The sequence below is a fragment of the Metarhizium brunneum genome, chromosome 7 (genome assembly GCF_013426205.1).
Source record: "Metarhizium brunneum chromosome 7, complete sequence".
Lineage (NCBI taxonomy): Eukaryota > Fungi > Ascomycota > Sordariomycetes > Hypocreales > Clavicipitaceae > Metarhizium > Metarhizium brunneum.
Genome location: NC_089428.1, coordinates 504,430 through 517,173, shown reverse-complemented (window position 1 = coordinate 517,173; position 12,744 = coordinate 504,430). Strand labels below are relative to the sequence as shown.

General features: G+C 57.1%; 4 protein-coding genes across 4 annotated transcripts; 3 read left to right on the top strand and 1 right to left on the bottom strand.

Annotated features, from left to right (window-relative positions):
- Positions 1-1,389: 1,389 nt before the first annotated feature.
- G6M90_00g107110 (uncharacterized protein) lies at positions 1,390-2,223 on the top strand (the record flags this gene model as incomplete). The annotated part of the gene is made up of 1 exon (XM_014688640.1): positions 1,390-2,223. The coding sequence occupies one exon, from the start codon at positions 1,390-1,392 to the stop codon at positions 2,221-2,223; it is 834 nt and encodes a 277-aa protein (XP_014544126.1).
- Positions 2,224-3,341: 1,118 nt separating this feature from the next.
- Positions 3,342-3,718, top strand: G6M90_00g107100 (uncharacterized protein; the record flags this gene model as incomplete). Its single annotated transcript, XM_066131717.1, has 3 exons — positions 3,342-3,432; positions 3,504-3,603; positions 3,664-3,718. The coding sequence occupies 3 exons, from the start codon at positions 3,342-3,344 to the stop codon at positions 3,716-3,718; spliced, it is 246 nt and encodes an 81-aa protein (XP_065987863.1).
- A 1,148-nt stretch (positions 3,719-4,866) lies between these two features.
- Exosc1 (Exosome complex component CSL4) lies at positions 4,867-5,559 on the bottom strand (the record flags this gene model as incomplete). The annotated part of the gene is made up of 2 exons (XM_014688641.1): positions 4,867-5,037; positions 5,104-5,559. The coding sequence occupies 2 exons, from the start codon at positions 5,557-5,559 to the stop codon at positions 4,867-4,869; spliced, it is 627 nt and encodes a 208-aa protein (XP_014544127.1).
- Positions 5,560-7,753: 2,194 nt separating this feature from the next.
- On the top strand, positions 7,754-12,521 carry Abcc5 (Multidrug resistance-associated protein 5; the record flags this gene model as incomplete). Its single annotated transcript, XM_014688642.1, has 3 exons — positions 7,754-8,152; positions 8,386-10,112; positions 10,214-12,521. The coding sequence occupies 3 exons, from the start codon at positions 7,754-7,756 to the stop codon at positions 12,519-12,521; spliced, it is 4,434 nt and encodes a 1,477-aa protein (XP_014544128.1).
- Between the last annotated feature and the right edge of the window lie 223 nt (positions 12,522-12,744).

Genomic DNA, 12,744 nt, shown 5'->3' with positions numbered 1-12,744 from the left:
ACAGACAGTCTGGCAGGCTATGGAAGCCCACCAAGAAGTATGCACCAACATTGAACGTATTGACTGTATATTGTAGCACGGAGCGCGATAGCCAGGTCCCTGATCTCGCCGAATACCGTTGACCTTTATCAGAGTAGAGTGCCTCCTGCTCCTCATCCGCCCAAACCCAGTACCCTACCCGGGGATCACGGGATTGCCGTGAGTGGCAGATTGACTGCATCCCTTACCTCGAGAATAGCATGGTCAATCATGGTGATGCGAAGGGTCTCACATCAGGCACGTCCATGAGTTATATTCAATTCAATGTCTTGTCGTTCAGTTGCCTCTTCCATTTCTGTCTTTCCTTTCTGTTGCGGAATGGCCTTCCTTACCGCGCACTCCGTGGATCGATCAACCGGCCGTGTGCCATGCTTCCAATTTCCGAAGCCAATGACAGGCAGAGCTAGCATGGGCACTCGTCATGGTTTCACAGAGGAATGCGCCTTGGGCTCGGACCCAAGCATGACATACTGTCTTCAACGTGCATGTGCGGAGTCACACCAGACCACTTGACCGCTCCTGAGCCCTGGCGATGCTCAACATTCTTGCATTACAAATGCACAATTACATCAACTTTTTGAGAGACCTCATCTGGCTGCATTCTAACTGAAACTTGAGCTGACAGTGCAAAAACAGTACTGCCGTCTCTACTTCTTATTCTACGGGCAGGGCAGAAACAGGCATCTACCAGACGTTATCTAGCTTGACTACTAGCATATCCGCGCATAAGCCCTAGCTCCCAGAAGCTACTAATGATCCGTTATATATGGCAGTATTTAGGGTGTACAATCTCAGAAGAGACCCCATGATTCGTCAGCCCGCGTCGTCATGCCAGGAGAGTATTGCACCCGATCGGCCTCGGTAGATGCGATGCCACCAGACTGTCGCTCGGCCACCCGGGCAAGGCAAACAGGAATCCAGAGTAAGAAATAAAAAAAAGCTCTCGTTGGCGCGCACTTCACCGCTTTACACCAGCAGCCTTGCAACAAGCAGACTGCATGACGTACGTCTCGCAGCGAACGGCGGGTTGCCCTGAAAAACAGGATCCCAAGTGTCATCGTGCGTCGATCGCCGGTCGATCGTCACACCCCAGCAGTCGTGGCGGACATCCCTTGGATGCACGTCCTCACTGCCAGGAAGAGCTATTACCCTACGGGCAACGATTGTGTTCGTTGCAGCGGTCAAGATAAGGACGAACATTCTTGCCACACGCGGACAAGAAAAGGATGCACACCCTCCAATTTATATACATGCTTGGCACCCTCCGCAGAGCTCAATACATGTCGAGCCGCCGGCGAATGCATACCGTTTTCCCTCTTCAAAAACACACATGCACCATCCTTGCCACCCATGTCGTCCCGGCGCCGGCGTCATAGCGGACCACCTCCGCAACACTTCCGGGGAGCAAGCTATCCCGATGAGCAGGATTGGCATCCGTCCGGCCACCCTCCCAGAGCGAACAGTGTCTATGATCGACTCCCGCCGCCGCATTACGAGCCGTCTTACCCCCGCAGCGAGACACGGCCGGTGCATAGACCCGAGGTGGATAGAGGACGCGGGCGTGAACGCGGGCATCACACGGGTTTCCGGGAGGCATACGAGGCACGCAGCCCACGGCCTGCACATGGAGAGTCTCGGAGCCAGCGGCCGCGACGGCCACGCTCGCACGACAGAATGAGCGACCGAGACTCGACTCGCGGCCGTGGCGAGCCGAGCCGCCACGCAAGGATGCCCCAGGAAAGCGGCACCCGGCGAAGCAAGTCCACGTCGTCGTCGGCGCCTCGGCACCAGACGTGGCAGGCCACGGCGTCCCAGTGGTGGCAGAATCCGATTGTGCGAACGTGCGCCATCACGGCCGTGTCGACGGGGCTGTCGGCCGCGCTGGACAGCCGCGGCGACCCGGGGCAATGGAAGGGCGCAAAGGGCGCCAAGGTGGCCGTGGCATCGCTCGGGTCTGCCTTGGTCGACGGGTTCCTCGGCCACAAGCACCCCAACAGCGTGAGGCAGCAGGTCGCGAGGAAGGGGTTTCAGGTGGCCATGGAGGAGACGGAGAAGAAGAAGCAGCGGCCGATGGAACCACGCAAAGACGATGCCCAGAGGCCCAAGGATGGGCACCGTCGGCGCAGGCGTGGTGACGGGTCGAGGAGCCGTGGGCGGCATGATGACGGGAATACCGGGCAATGATGTTATGACGGTGTGAGATTATGACGTTATGAACTGATGTAAGCTATCAATAGTACACGGGCGGCCTTTATTTTCAAACTAGTGCTACAAATGACCTTGACGAGAATCATGCTCGATTGCGCGCCGTCCATGTCTTGCCATTGGAAACCGTGAGCCATCGATGCGTCTTGCGTCTTGACGCAGATATGCAGTCAATCTGGCCGTGGTGCATGTCTCCGATGTCCCGTCACGGCCACGCCGCCCCATTCCGTCTGGTTGCCTTGCCGCGCACCGACGAAATCAGCCAGCATTGAAAGACCAGAAAGCAGGGTCCAGTATTTAACCACGTCGTGTTCACAAGCGAAGCAAGTGGCTGAAGCTTATCGCAGCGGGACACGTCAACGGTAGCCCTGAAACCCGTCATCGGCCGCCACCAAACCTTGCGGCACAAGCCTCCCACGGGCGTCGACGGGTTCAGGGCCGCCCAGCATTCAACATTGAAGTCTTCCAACCAGGTCCCGACCCCCGACTCCTGCCAACACTGAAGCCCTCACCCTCTGCTTTTTCCCACCAAGCCCGTCGACGACGAGCAGCCTCCGCCGTCGATGGCATGCATAACTGCCCGCAGGCCGTGTCTCAACACCGCGCCGCGACGGGCAAGTCTGCCCTCTCCATTACTTCATTTGTCTCGGCGCGAGCTGCCATGACGACATGCCGCAAACTCCAAAAGCCACCCTTCTGCCGGGGGCCTCCACTCGCAATCTCGGTCTCACCTGTCAAGATACGGTGGCGCGGACGGCTCAGATCTGCACAAGTCCCACCCTGACGACCGCGGAAGCGCTCTGTAACAGACATGTATCAGACGTGCCGGGGTCGACGCGGCGCCCAAAACCCAAAAGAACGGGTTCGGAAGGCCTGCCGCCGAGAAGGGGGGGGGATCTCCAACCGTCCGGAACTCAAGGTTTGCCAAGGGGCGGCAGAGAAATTCCGCGCCAGAGACAGTGTAAATACCGGCACCTGGGGGATAAAAGAGGACGGGGCTGCCTGTAGATTCCTCCTCTGTTGAATTTTTTGTATTCAATGTTTGAAATTGTGCGTGGTTCTGCTTTTACTGGTTGTTGGTCGCGCTACTCGCCCAGATGGATTACTACATAAAACGAACGGTGGAGCGGGTTCGGCAGCGGCGCAGGAGCAGAGAGGACATTGAGGAGGAAATCAGCATCGACGAGAGTACGTTGGGAGCACATGAGCCGGATTCCACCTAGGATGCTCGCTGGTTGAATGCTGAAATGTTTCTCTAGAACTTTCCTTGGCGGCGCAGAATAGCATCGCAAACATGGACATTGCGAGTGACGATTCGATTTCATCGCATGGATCCGGGCAGGGCAAGAATGCGAATAGGTGAGTTGATAGAAGCTTCCATTGTCCCGCTGTCTGGCTGGCGGTGCTGACAACCGGCAGGGTTTCCAGTGAAAAACCCCGGCGTGGATCTGCGCAATCCGTCTCCTGGGAATAAACAATCATGGGTTGTGGAGTTGGGCATATGACGTCTTGGGTTGGGCATGATAAAATGGTGCATGTAGGTGGTCTGGGAAAAGTTCTAGCTCTGGTACGTTTGAATTGGAGCACGTCAACGTCGTCCGGATACTCTCTCGGCGTAATCCATGCTGCCTCCCGTGTATCCTGTGAAACGTTCCATGTCGTATTTGAATCTCTCCCTTGCACTCCTTTTATTTACATGCACGTTGGCTCAGTGTCGTGAATCGAGGTGCGTCTCGAGCCGAGATGTAGGCATTTCCCCGGCCATGGGCAGTGGAACTCGACTGCTAAACCGGTTGAATCACGACACCGGAAAACACCACCAGTTTGTTGGCTAGTGTCAACGAGCGAGTTGCCTATTCGGTCCATGTCTTTTATCAACACGTCAATGGTCGGACCTGCATGCCTTGGGTTCAACCAAACTTGTAAGCTCCAAAGTAGACGCTAGCTAGCCAACCTGAAAAGCAGTCGTCTGTTCTCCCCTGTCTCCCTCTCACCATGAGAAATCAGTTTATACCTCGCGTCCTGCTGCCAGAGTTTGTATGGCAGGAAACAACCCTCGCCCAATCTCGACCGAGATACCGTCAATTCCCAGCTTCCATTTCGACTGACTCTAAAATGGCCCGACGGCACTCGGCGTCAATATGCGCAAGGACATCACAGTATAGAGCACGATAGCTAGATCCGTACTCTAGTCAAATATACTTGTCCTCCCACAGCGGACCAATATCCGGACCACCAACAAACTCGTCCGTGATCAATACAACGTCTCGGCATTTGTAGCCAGGGTATATTTCTATATTGAATCGTCAATCTTACTTATATACGCGCCTGCGCAAAGTTGGCACCCTCATTCCATGGCACCAGCGTGTCCTTGCAAGATTCGCCATCCCGCAGACGAGCCAGATCTCCCAGACAAGCCGTACGCCCCATAAAGGCAGCCGGCTCCACGATTCGCCGCCTCCCATCTCAATCGCCTCATATCGTCGAGTCAAGCGGCGGCGGAGCGTACAAACGCAGAGTCTGGCCGCGACTCAACCACGGCCGAAGCCACCGCAGGCGTACAGTACGTAAAGTATTCCCGCTGAGCCCAGTACAATCCCAGCCGTCTTCACCGCAAACCCCTCAGCTAGGCTTCGCCACCTTCCTCGGCTCGGTCAACCCCGTCTCAGGATCCCGGTACTCCTTCCAGCTCACGGGCACCATGTCGTTGCCGGCCTCGCTCGCCGCCATAATGACGCCCAGCTCGTTGGACGCCGTGGACAAGTAATAATTCGCCTGGTCTCCCAGCGAAATCTACACGCAAACAAGTCAGCCACCCGATTCATCCAAGTCCATCGAGACGCAGTAACGGCAACGTACCACCTGGGCCTTGACAATGTCGCCCGGCTTAAACGACTCGTACATCTTGACCTTGTCCTTCTCCGTGGCGCGCACGTCCTGGACGCGAATCACGCCCTGCCACTCGGTCTGGAGAACGGTATCGCCCACCTGCTGAATCACGACAATGGCCTGCTTGGGCATCAGGCGCACCACCCGCGCCAGGACCACGTTGTTCACGTCGGGCAGGATCTCGCGCCTGCGGCCGTGCCTGGCGACGGAGACGGTGGGCAGCTCCTCCGCCGCGGCGGCGGTGATCTTGTTGAGCCGCTTCGCAGGGCCGGGGGCCTTGGCGGGCGCCGCGACGTGGACTCGGCCGAGGAGCGAGGAGACGACGTTGCCTTGGTGCGTGTGCGTGCCCGGGCCGGGGGTGTATCTCGAGGCAGGGCCGAGGACGTGCCCGGGGACGGCGACGGACGGCAGCTCGTCGGCGGCCATGGCGGGATTGTGCTTGCCGGCGCGTGGGAGCTGGCTGGCGTGGGTGCGGCGCTGCGTGAGGTGTCGATGGCTTTGGAGTCGCGAGGCGGTGCGCGGCGGGAGCTTTCGCGATGGCACTGACGATGTGTAGAGAAATCTGCTAATAGTGGGGCAGATCTGAACATTGAAGTGAATGGAGCTCCACCGCGGCAGCTGGCACTACGTAGTACGGAGTGGCAGCGCATCATTCAGTATTGATTCGATATTCGCATTGCAAGCTCTGGCTAGTTCCATGCCGGCCGTGCGAGCGTAGCGCTTGTGGTTGCGAGCGTGCATGTGGCCATGCGGAAATCGATGTGCTGAGCGCGCTGGAAAGACCTCTCGTCATGGAGATGGGAATATCGTCGACACCTGTGGTATTGCCCTGGTCTGTTCCGACGGGTCCAGACGGAGTGTCGGGACCGACGCGAGGAAAACGTCCCACCCACATAGTATAAATATGCTGCCTTTGTGTCCTATCCGCAAAAGAAACTTCAATTTGGCCGAGTTTCGATAGTCGCTGTTTGCGGTGTACCAATCTCTCAGCCCACATTGGCTTATAGAAGTCGTCATGATTGATGAATCCCGCCCCGGAGGAGGGGACGAATCCCTTTGGCTTTGTTAAGGTGCAGCGGATGTCACGAATTGGCGTTCTAGCCAATTAGAAACCTAATATTTAAAGGTACATCTCTACACCAAGAAATAATATAATAATAGAAGTTACTATGATTTTCTTAGATATAAAGAGCTACATTATAGAGTCTATGTGAATAGCTATAAATGAAGGTACCCGATAAGTATCGCGGGAAAATGGGGACCGCTACATCCGCTGCATCTTAACACAGTCAAAGGGATGGAAGCCCGCCTGTGCCCGCCAATGCAAGCAAGCAAACCATGGGTCAAGTTAAGATACTACATATGTACTGTACATGTAGGTTTCATATGCAAAACATCCATGTACGCCTCCTTGTGTAGCTTCTCCAGGATGGCCACGGTGAGCCGGATTTCGCTTTCAGAAGAGGCGCGGAATTCCGTCTGGAGTTAAAATAAAGTACTAGAACGTCGTATCATGTGGAGGGCGACACGCCGCCAGTGGCTACATGTACATTTATCCAGAAATTACGGAAGCATGATGCCTGGACTTTGGCACTGGCGCGTTTGGTTTGTCATCAATCTGCCCCTCTCCACTTGGGCGTGTTTGGCGATTCAACGTTGCCCTGCTTTAGGACGAAACGATGGCTGCGAGTTGTTGGTTGTCGGGTACATCAGCCGCAGGCATGATGCCGGCAGCAAAGTGTGGGCACTGCCGTTCTCAACCCTCGCCGCGCTCATGGCGATGAAGGGATTGATGGCCGGTCCGGCACCGATGGCGATGGGCCGCCTGGTGCCCACGGCCAGGGAAGTCAAGTCTGGATCGTTGTTCCTTGACCCTCCCCTCCCTCCACACGGCCATTTATGGGGACGGCCATTGTTTCGACCAGTTGCAAGGCTGCGAGGTAATCACAGAAGCCAAGGGATGGCACACGGATCGTGCCATCTCGGCCTGTAGGAGCGCAGAGTCCTCGCGCAGCTCCGGAGCATCAAAAAAGAGTTTCTGTCCGGATGGTGTTTCCGGACCGTCGCTCACCAGCAGTGGGCATTCCAATAGTCCAGCCTCGCGGCCACTGCCCACGCCTGCTGGACTTGTCCGCGTTGAGACGACGCTGGTGGAATAGGGTACATATGTAGCGTAGCATTCCCGTTTTGTCTTCCCTCGAGTTGGTAAACTCCGCAGGGCTGCGGATTTTGCTTGTTTGGTCGGTTGCCGAGGGTATTCTCAGACAATCCCTCTCTAGTGTTATAAGTCGACGAGAAACACGGGAAAGCAGCAATAGCAAAATCTCAACGTCACCCCAGCGACTCCACCATCGCTCGAATTTCCATCCTTGATTCTCCATCCAGTGTCTATTTATCAGCACACTAGTCGGGCGTCGCGCATCGCCAAATCCCGAGGCCCGATCCATTTTGCGAGTTACCTGGGCGGCCATTGCCTTCCTTTCCTTTCCTTTTCTTCTTTGCAACCCAAGAGCCAGTCGAATCCCCGTCGCGGACCCTTCTTTGCATCCCTTGGCGGATCTGTCTTGCTGGCCTTCTGGAATCACGGAGCGCCTGCAAAACAGTTGTGCGTTTTGCCGTAATGGCCGACCCGCCAGAGAGCAAGGAGCTCGAGCTCAAGTCTGCAGACGCGGCGGCGGCGGCGATACAGCCCAGCAACGAGGAGCGACATGACGCGCCGTCAGATCCATCCGATTCCGACAACAAAGAGCTTGCCACGGGCGAAAAGCACGACGGCGACACAGACGACATTGCCGTAGCGGCCAGCCCCCATCGCCTCGACGTCACAAAGAGCGTTGCGACAGACGCCAGCTATGCCACTAGCCCGCCGGCAACGAAAGCCAGACCTTGGTACAGACAGGTGAACCCGTTGCGATGGGGCGGCGTTCCGCCCGTCCCCAAGGAGCGAATCGTCTCGCGCGAGTACACGGCGGGCTTCTTCAGCAAGTTGACCTTTCAGTGGATGACGCCGCTGATGACGGTAAGTCGCATTGTGGCATTTGATTGTCCCCAGATAGGAATCCTATCAAGCGTCGCATTGTCCCTATTGTGTCCCCAAGGTGCCGCCAAGCTGACATCCCGGCCAACCACGTGCCGCTAAAAGAACATCCCAGCCCCCCCCCCCCTTCCCCTTGTCCCTACACCACCATCTCGTGACAAGTTGCCCATATCGTCAGTTATTTCTCTTTGGCTGACGAGACCCATTCTGCATAGACTGGCTACAAACGACAACTCGAACAGGGCGATATTTGGCAGGTGAACCCCGACCGGGCGGTGGAACCTCTCACGCAAAAAGTCCAAGAATCCTTCCGCCGCCGCGTGAAAAATGGCGAAACGAACCCTCTGTTCTGGGCCCTACACGAAACCTTCAAGTTTGAATTCTGGCTAGGCGGCCTCTGCGCCCTCATCACCGCCATCCTGCAGGTCCTTGCGCCCTTCACCCTGCGTTTCCTCATTCAGTTCGCCACAGACGCATACATCGCCAACGTCGGAGGCGGCCCTCCGCCCCCCATCAAAAATGGCATTGGCCTCGCCATCGGTGTGACCGCCATGCAAATCTTCCAGGCATTCGGCGTCAGTCACTTTATATATCGGGGCATGATGATAGGTGGCCAGAGCAGAGGTGTTCTCATTGGCTTCATTTACGAAAAGGCCATGGTGATTTCCGGCAGGGCCAAGGCCGGCGGTGTCAAGCCGTCCATCATGCCCGAGTCAGACGACGCAGATGAGGTCGAAAAGGGCAATGAGACTGCCACCGATGAGAAGAGTGCAGGGAAGAAAAAGAACAAGGCCAAGGCGAAAAAGGGCAAGCCGCAGCAGGACGGCCTCGGCTGGGCAAACGGCCGCATTGTCAACTTGATGAGCGTTGATACCTACCGCATCGACCAAGCTTCCGCCCTCTTCCACATGATGTGGACCTCGCCCATTGTTTGTCTCATCACCCTGGTGTTGCTTCTTGTCAACTTGACCTACAGCGCACTGGCTGGCTTTGCCCTGCTCGTCGTTGGTGTGCCCGCGCTCACAAAGGCCATTCAATCCCTGTTCCGTCGGCGCAAAGCCATCAACAAAATCACCGACCGGCGAGTCTCTCTGACCCAGGAGATTCTTCAGTCCGTCCGCTTTGTCAAGTATTTCGGCTGGGAAAAGGCCTTTATAGCCCGCCTTGGGGAGCTCCGAGCCAAGGAGATTTACTCCATCCAGGTGCTGCTGGCCATTCGCAACGCCATCAATGCCGTCAGCATGTCGCTGCCCATTTTTGCCTCGATGCTTTCCTTCATCGTGTACTCGTTGTCAAACCACGATTTGGCCCCCGCCGAGGTGTTTTCGTCTCTGGCCTTGTTCAACGGTCTCCGCATCCCGCTCAACCTGCTGCCCCTCGTCCTGGGCCAAGTCACCGATGCCTGGTCGTCTATGAAGCGCATTGAGGAGTTTCTGATGCAGGAGGAAAAAGAAGAGGAGGTTGTTTACAGGCCCGAAGGTAGCAACGCCGTCGAGATGATTGACGCTGCTTTCACCTGGGAGAAGACGACCACGCAAGATCCGGACAAGGCCGCCATGGCCGGCGCTGGGAAAGAAAAGAAGGGGGCAAAGGACGGCACCAAGGAGGGCACAAGTACGCCGAAACCTGCAAAGTCACAGAACTCGGAGGAGGATTCAGCAAGCACGTTGGTCGAGGAACGGGAGCCCTTCAAGCTTCAGGGCCTCAACTTCCAGATTGACCGCAATGAACTTGTGGCAGTGATTGGAACCGTTGGCAGCGGTAAAAGCTCTCTTCTTGCTGCTCTTGCAGGCGATATGCGAAAGACTCATGGAGATGTCGTATACGGAGCTTCACGGGCGTTTTGCCCCCAGTATGCCTGGATTCAAAACACAACCCTCCAGAACAATATTACTTTTGGCAAGGACATGGACCGCGACTGGTACCGCGAGGTCGTCCGAGCGTAAGTTATTCCTAGTGACTTTTCCTCTTTTTTTTGGCTTTTCTCTGTTTTTTTTAAAAAAGTCTGCCTCTAGTGTACCAACAGCTAACCCCCCACCTTAGATGTGCTCTCCAGGCAGATCTGGACATGCTTCCCAACGGTGACCAGACCGAAATTGGCGAGCGAGGCATTACCATCTCTGGTGGCCAGAAGCAAAGACTTAATATCGCTCGTGCCATCTACTTTGACGCAGATATCGTCATCATGGACGACCCCCTCAGCGCGGTGGATGCCCACGTCGGCCGGCACATCTTTGATCATGCCATCCTGGGTCTCCTCAAAGACAAGTGTCGTATTCTGGCCACGCATCAGCTTTGGGTCCTTAGCCGATGTGACAGAATCATATGGATGGACGGCGGCAAAATCCAGGCCATTGACACCTTTGACAACCTAATGAGGGACCATCAAGGCTTCCAGACTCTCATGGAGACCACGGCCGTCGAGGAGAAGGAAGAGGAGGAGGAGCCCGAGGCCGCGGCGCCCGTTGATCTTGCCGACGAGCGCAAGAAGCGCAAGCAGAACAAAAAAGGAGCGGCTCTTATGCAGCAGGAAGAAAAGCCTGAATCGAGCGTGCCCTGGTCAGTCTACGGGGCATACGTGCGCGCTTCGGGCTCGATTTTTAACGCCCCCCTCGTCATCACCATTCTCATCATCTCACAGGGCGCCAACATCGCCACCGGTCTTTGGCTGTCGTGGTGGACATCCGACAAGTTCGGCTACTCTACCGGGAAATATATTGGCATTTACGCTGCCCTGGGTGTTGTCCAGGCCCTGCTCATGTTCGCCTTCTCCGTCACGCTGACGGTTCTGGGAACCAACTCGAGCCAGGTGATGCTGCGAGACGCGGTGCAGCGCGTGCTGCGGGCTCCCATGTCCTTCTTCGACACGACACCCCTTGGACGCATCACCAACCGCTTCTCCCGCGACGTGGATGTCACGGACAACAACCTAACGGATGCCATCCGCATGTACTTCTTCACCCTCGCCATGGTGACGGCTGTCTTCGCCCTTATCATAGCCTACTTTCACTGGTTTGCCATTGCCCTTGTCCCGCTCTACTGCCTCTTTATCCTGTCGGCGTCGTACTACAGAGCATCCGCACGCGAAGTAAAGCGCTTCGAGTCCGTGCTGCGATCCAACGTCTTTGCCAAGTTCGGCGAGGGCCTCAGCGGCGTGGCGTCCATCAGAGCGTACGGCCTCAAGACGCGCTTCATCAACGAGCTCCGGTCCTCCATCAACGAAATGAACAGCGCCTACTACCTCACCTTTTCCAACCAGAGGTGGCTGTCCGTGCGGCTGGACATGGTGGGCAACGCGCTCGTCTTCACCGTGGCCATCCTGGTCGTGACGTCGCGGTTCAGCGTCAACCCCTCCATCGGCGGCCTCGTGCTCAGCTACATCCTGTCCATTGTGCAGATGCTGCAGTTTTCCATCCGGCAGCTGGCCGAGGTGGAAAACGGCATGAACGCCGTCGAGCGGCTGCAGCACTACGGCACGCAGCTCGACGAGGAGGCCCCGCTGCACACCGTCGACGTGCGCAGCACCTGGCCGGAGAAGGGCGAGATTGTCTTCCGCGACGTCGAGATGCGGTACCGCCCGGGCCTGCCGCTCGTCCTGCAAGGGCTGAGCATGCACATCCGCGGCGGGGAGCGCGTCGGCATCGTGGGCCGCACCGGCGCCGGCAAGAGCTCCATCATGTCGACGCTGTTCCGGCTCGTCGAGATCTCGGCCGGCACCATCGCCGTCGACGGCGTCAACATCTCCACCGTGGGCCTGTACGACCTGCGCTCGCGCCTGGCCATCATCCCGCAGGACCCGACGCTCTTCCGCGGCACCGTCCGCAGCAACCTCGACCCCTTTGGCGAGCACGCCGACCTGGCGCTGTGGTCGGCCCTGCGGCAGGCCCACCTCGTGCCGGCCGGCGCGTCCCTCGACGACCGCAGGCCGGACCCGTCCCGCATCCGCCTCGACTCCGTCGTCGAGGAGGACGGGCTCAACTTCTCCCTCGGCCAGCGCCAGCTCATGGCCCTCGCCCGCGCCCTCGTCCGCGGCTCCCAGATCATCGTCTGCGACGAGGCCACCTCCTCCGTCGACATGGAGACCGACGACAAGATCCAAAACACAATGGCCACCGGCTTCCGGGGCAGGACCCTCCTCTGCATCGCCCACCGCCTGCGCACCATCATCGGCTACGACCGCATCTGCGTCATGGACGCCGGCCACATCGCCGAGATGGACACCCCCCTCGCGCTCTGGCACCAGGGCGGCATCTTTAGAAGCATGTGCCACAGAAGCGGCATCCGGCTGGAGGATATCCAGGGCGCCAGGGATAGCCTGGCCGCCCTGGATGCAGCCGCGCCGAGTAGTTGAAATAAATGTATATAAATGACGCCCAAAACGGCGTCTGGATATGTAGACACACTGGTCCACGACCGAGACATTTGATGAGCGTTGTGCATGAGCATATACCTTTTTCTATTTTAGCACACCAGGCTTGTATTTAGGTTTTTATGGCGCACACGATACCACAAAGTTCATATAAATTCGACAAATCATTTTCCGTATTCCCCCAAACAAGTAATGCATGTAAAGC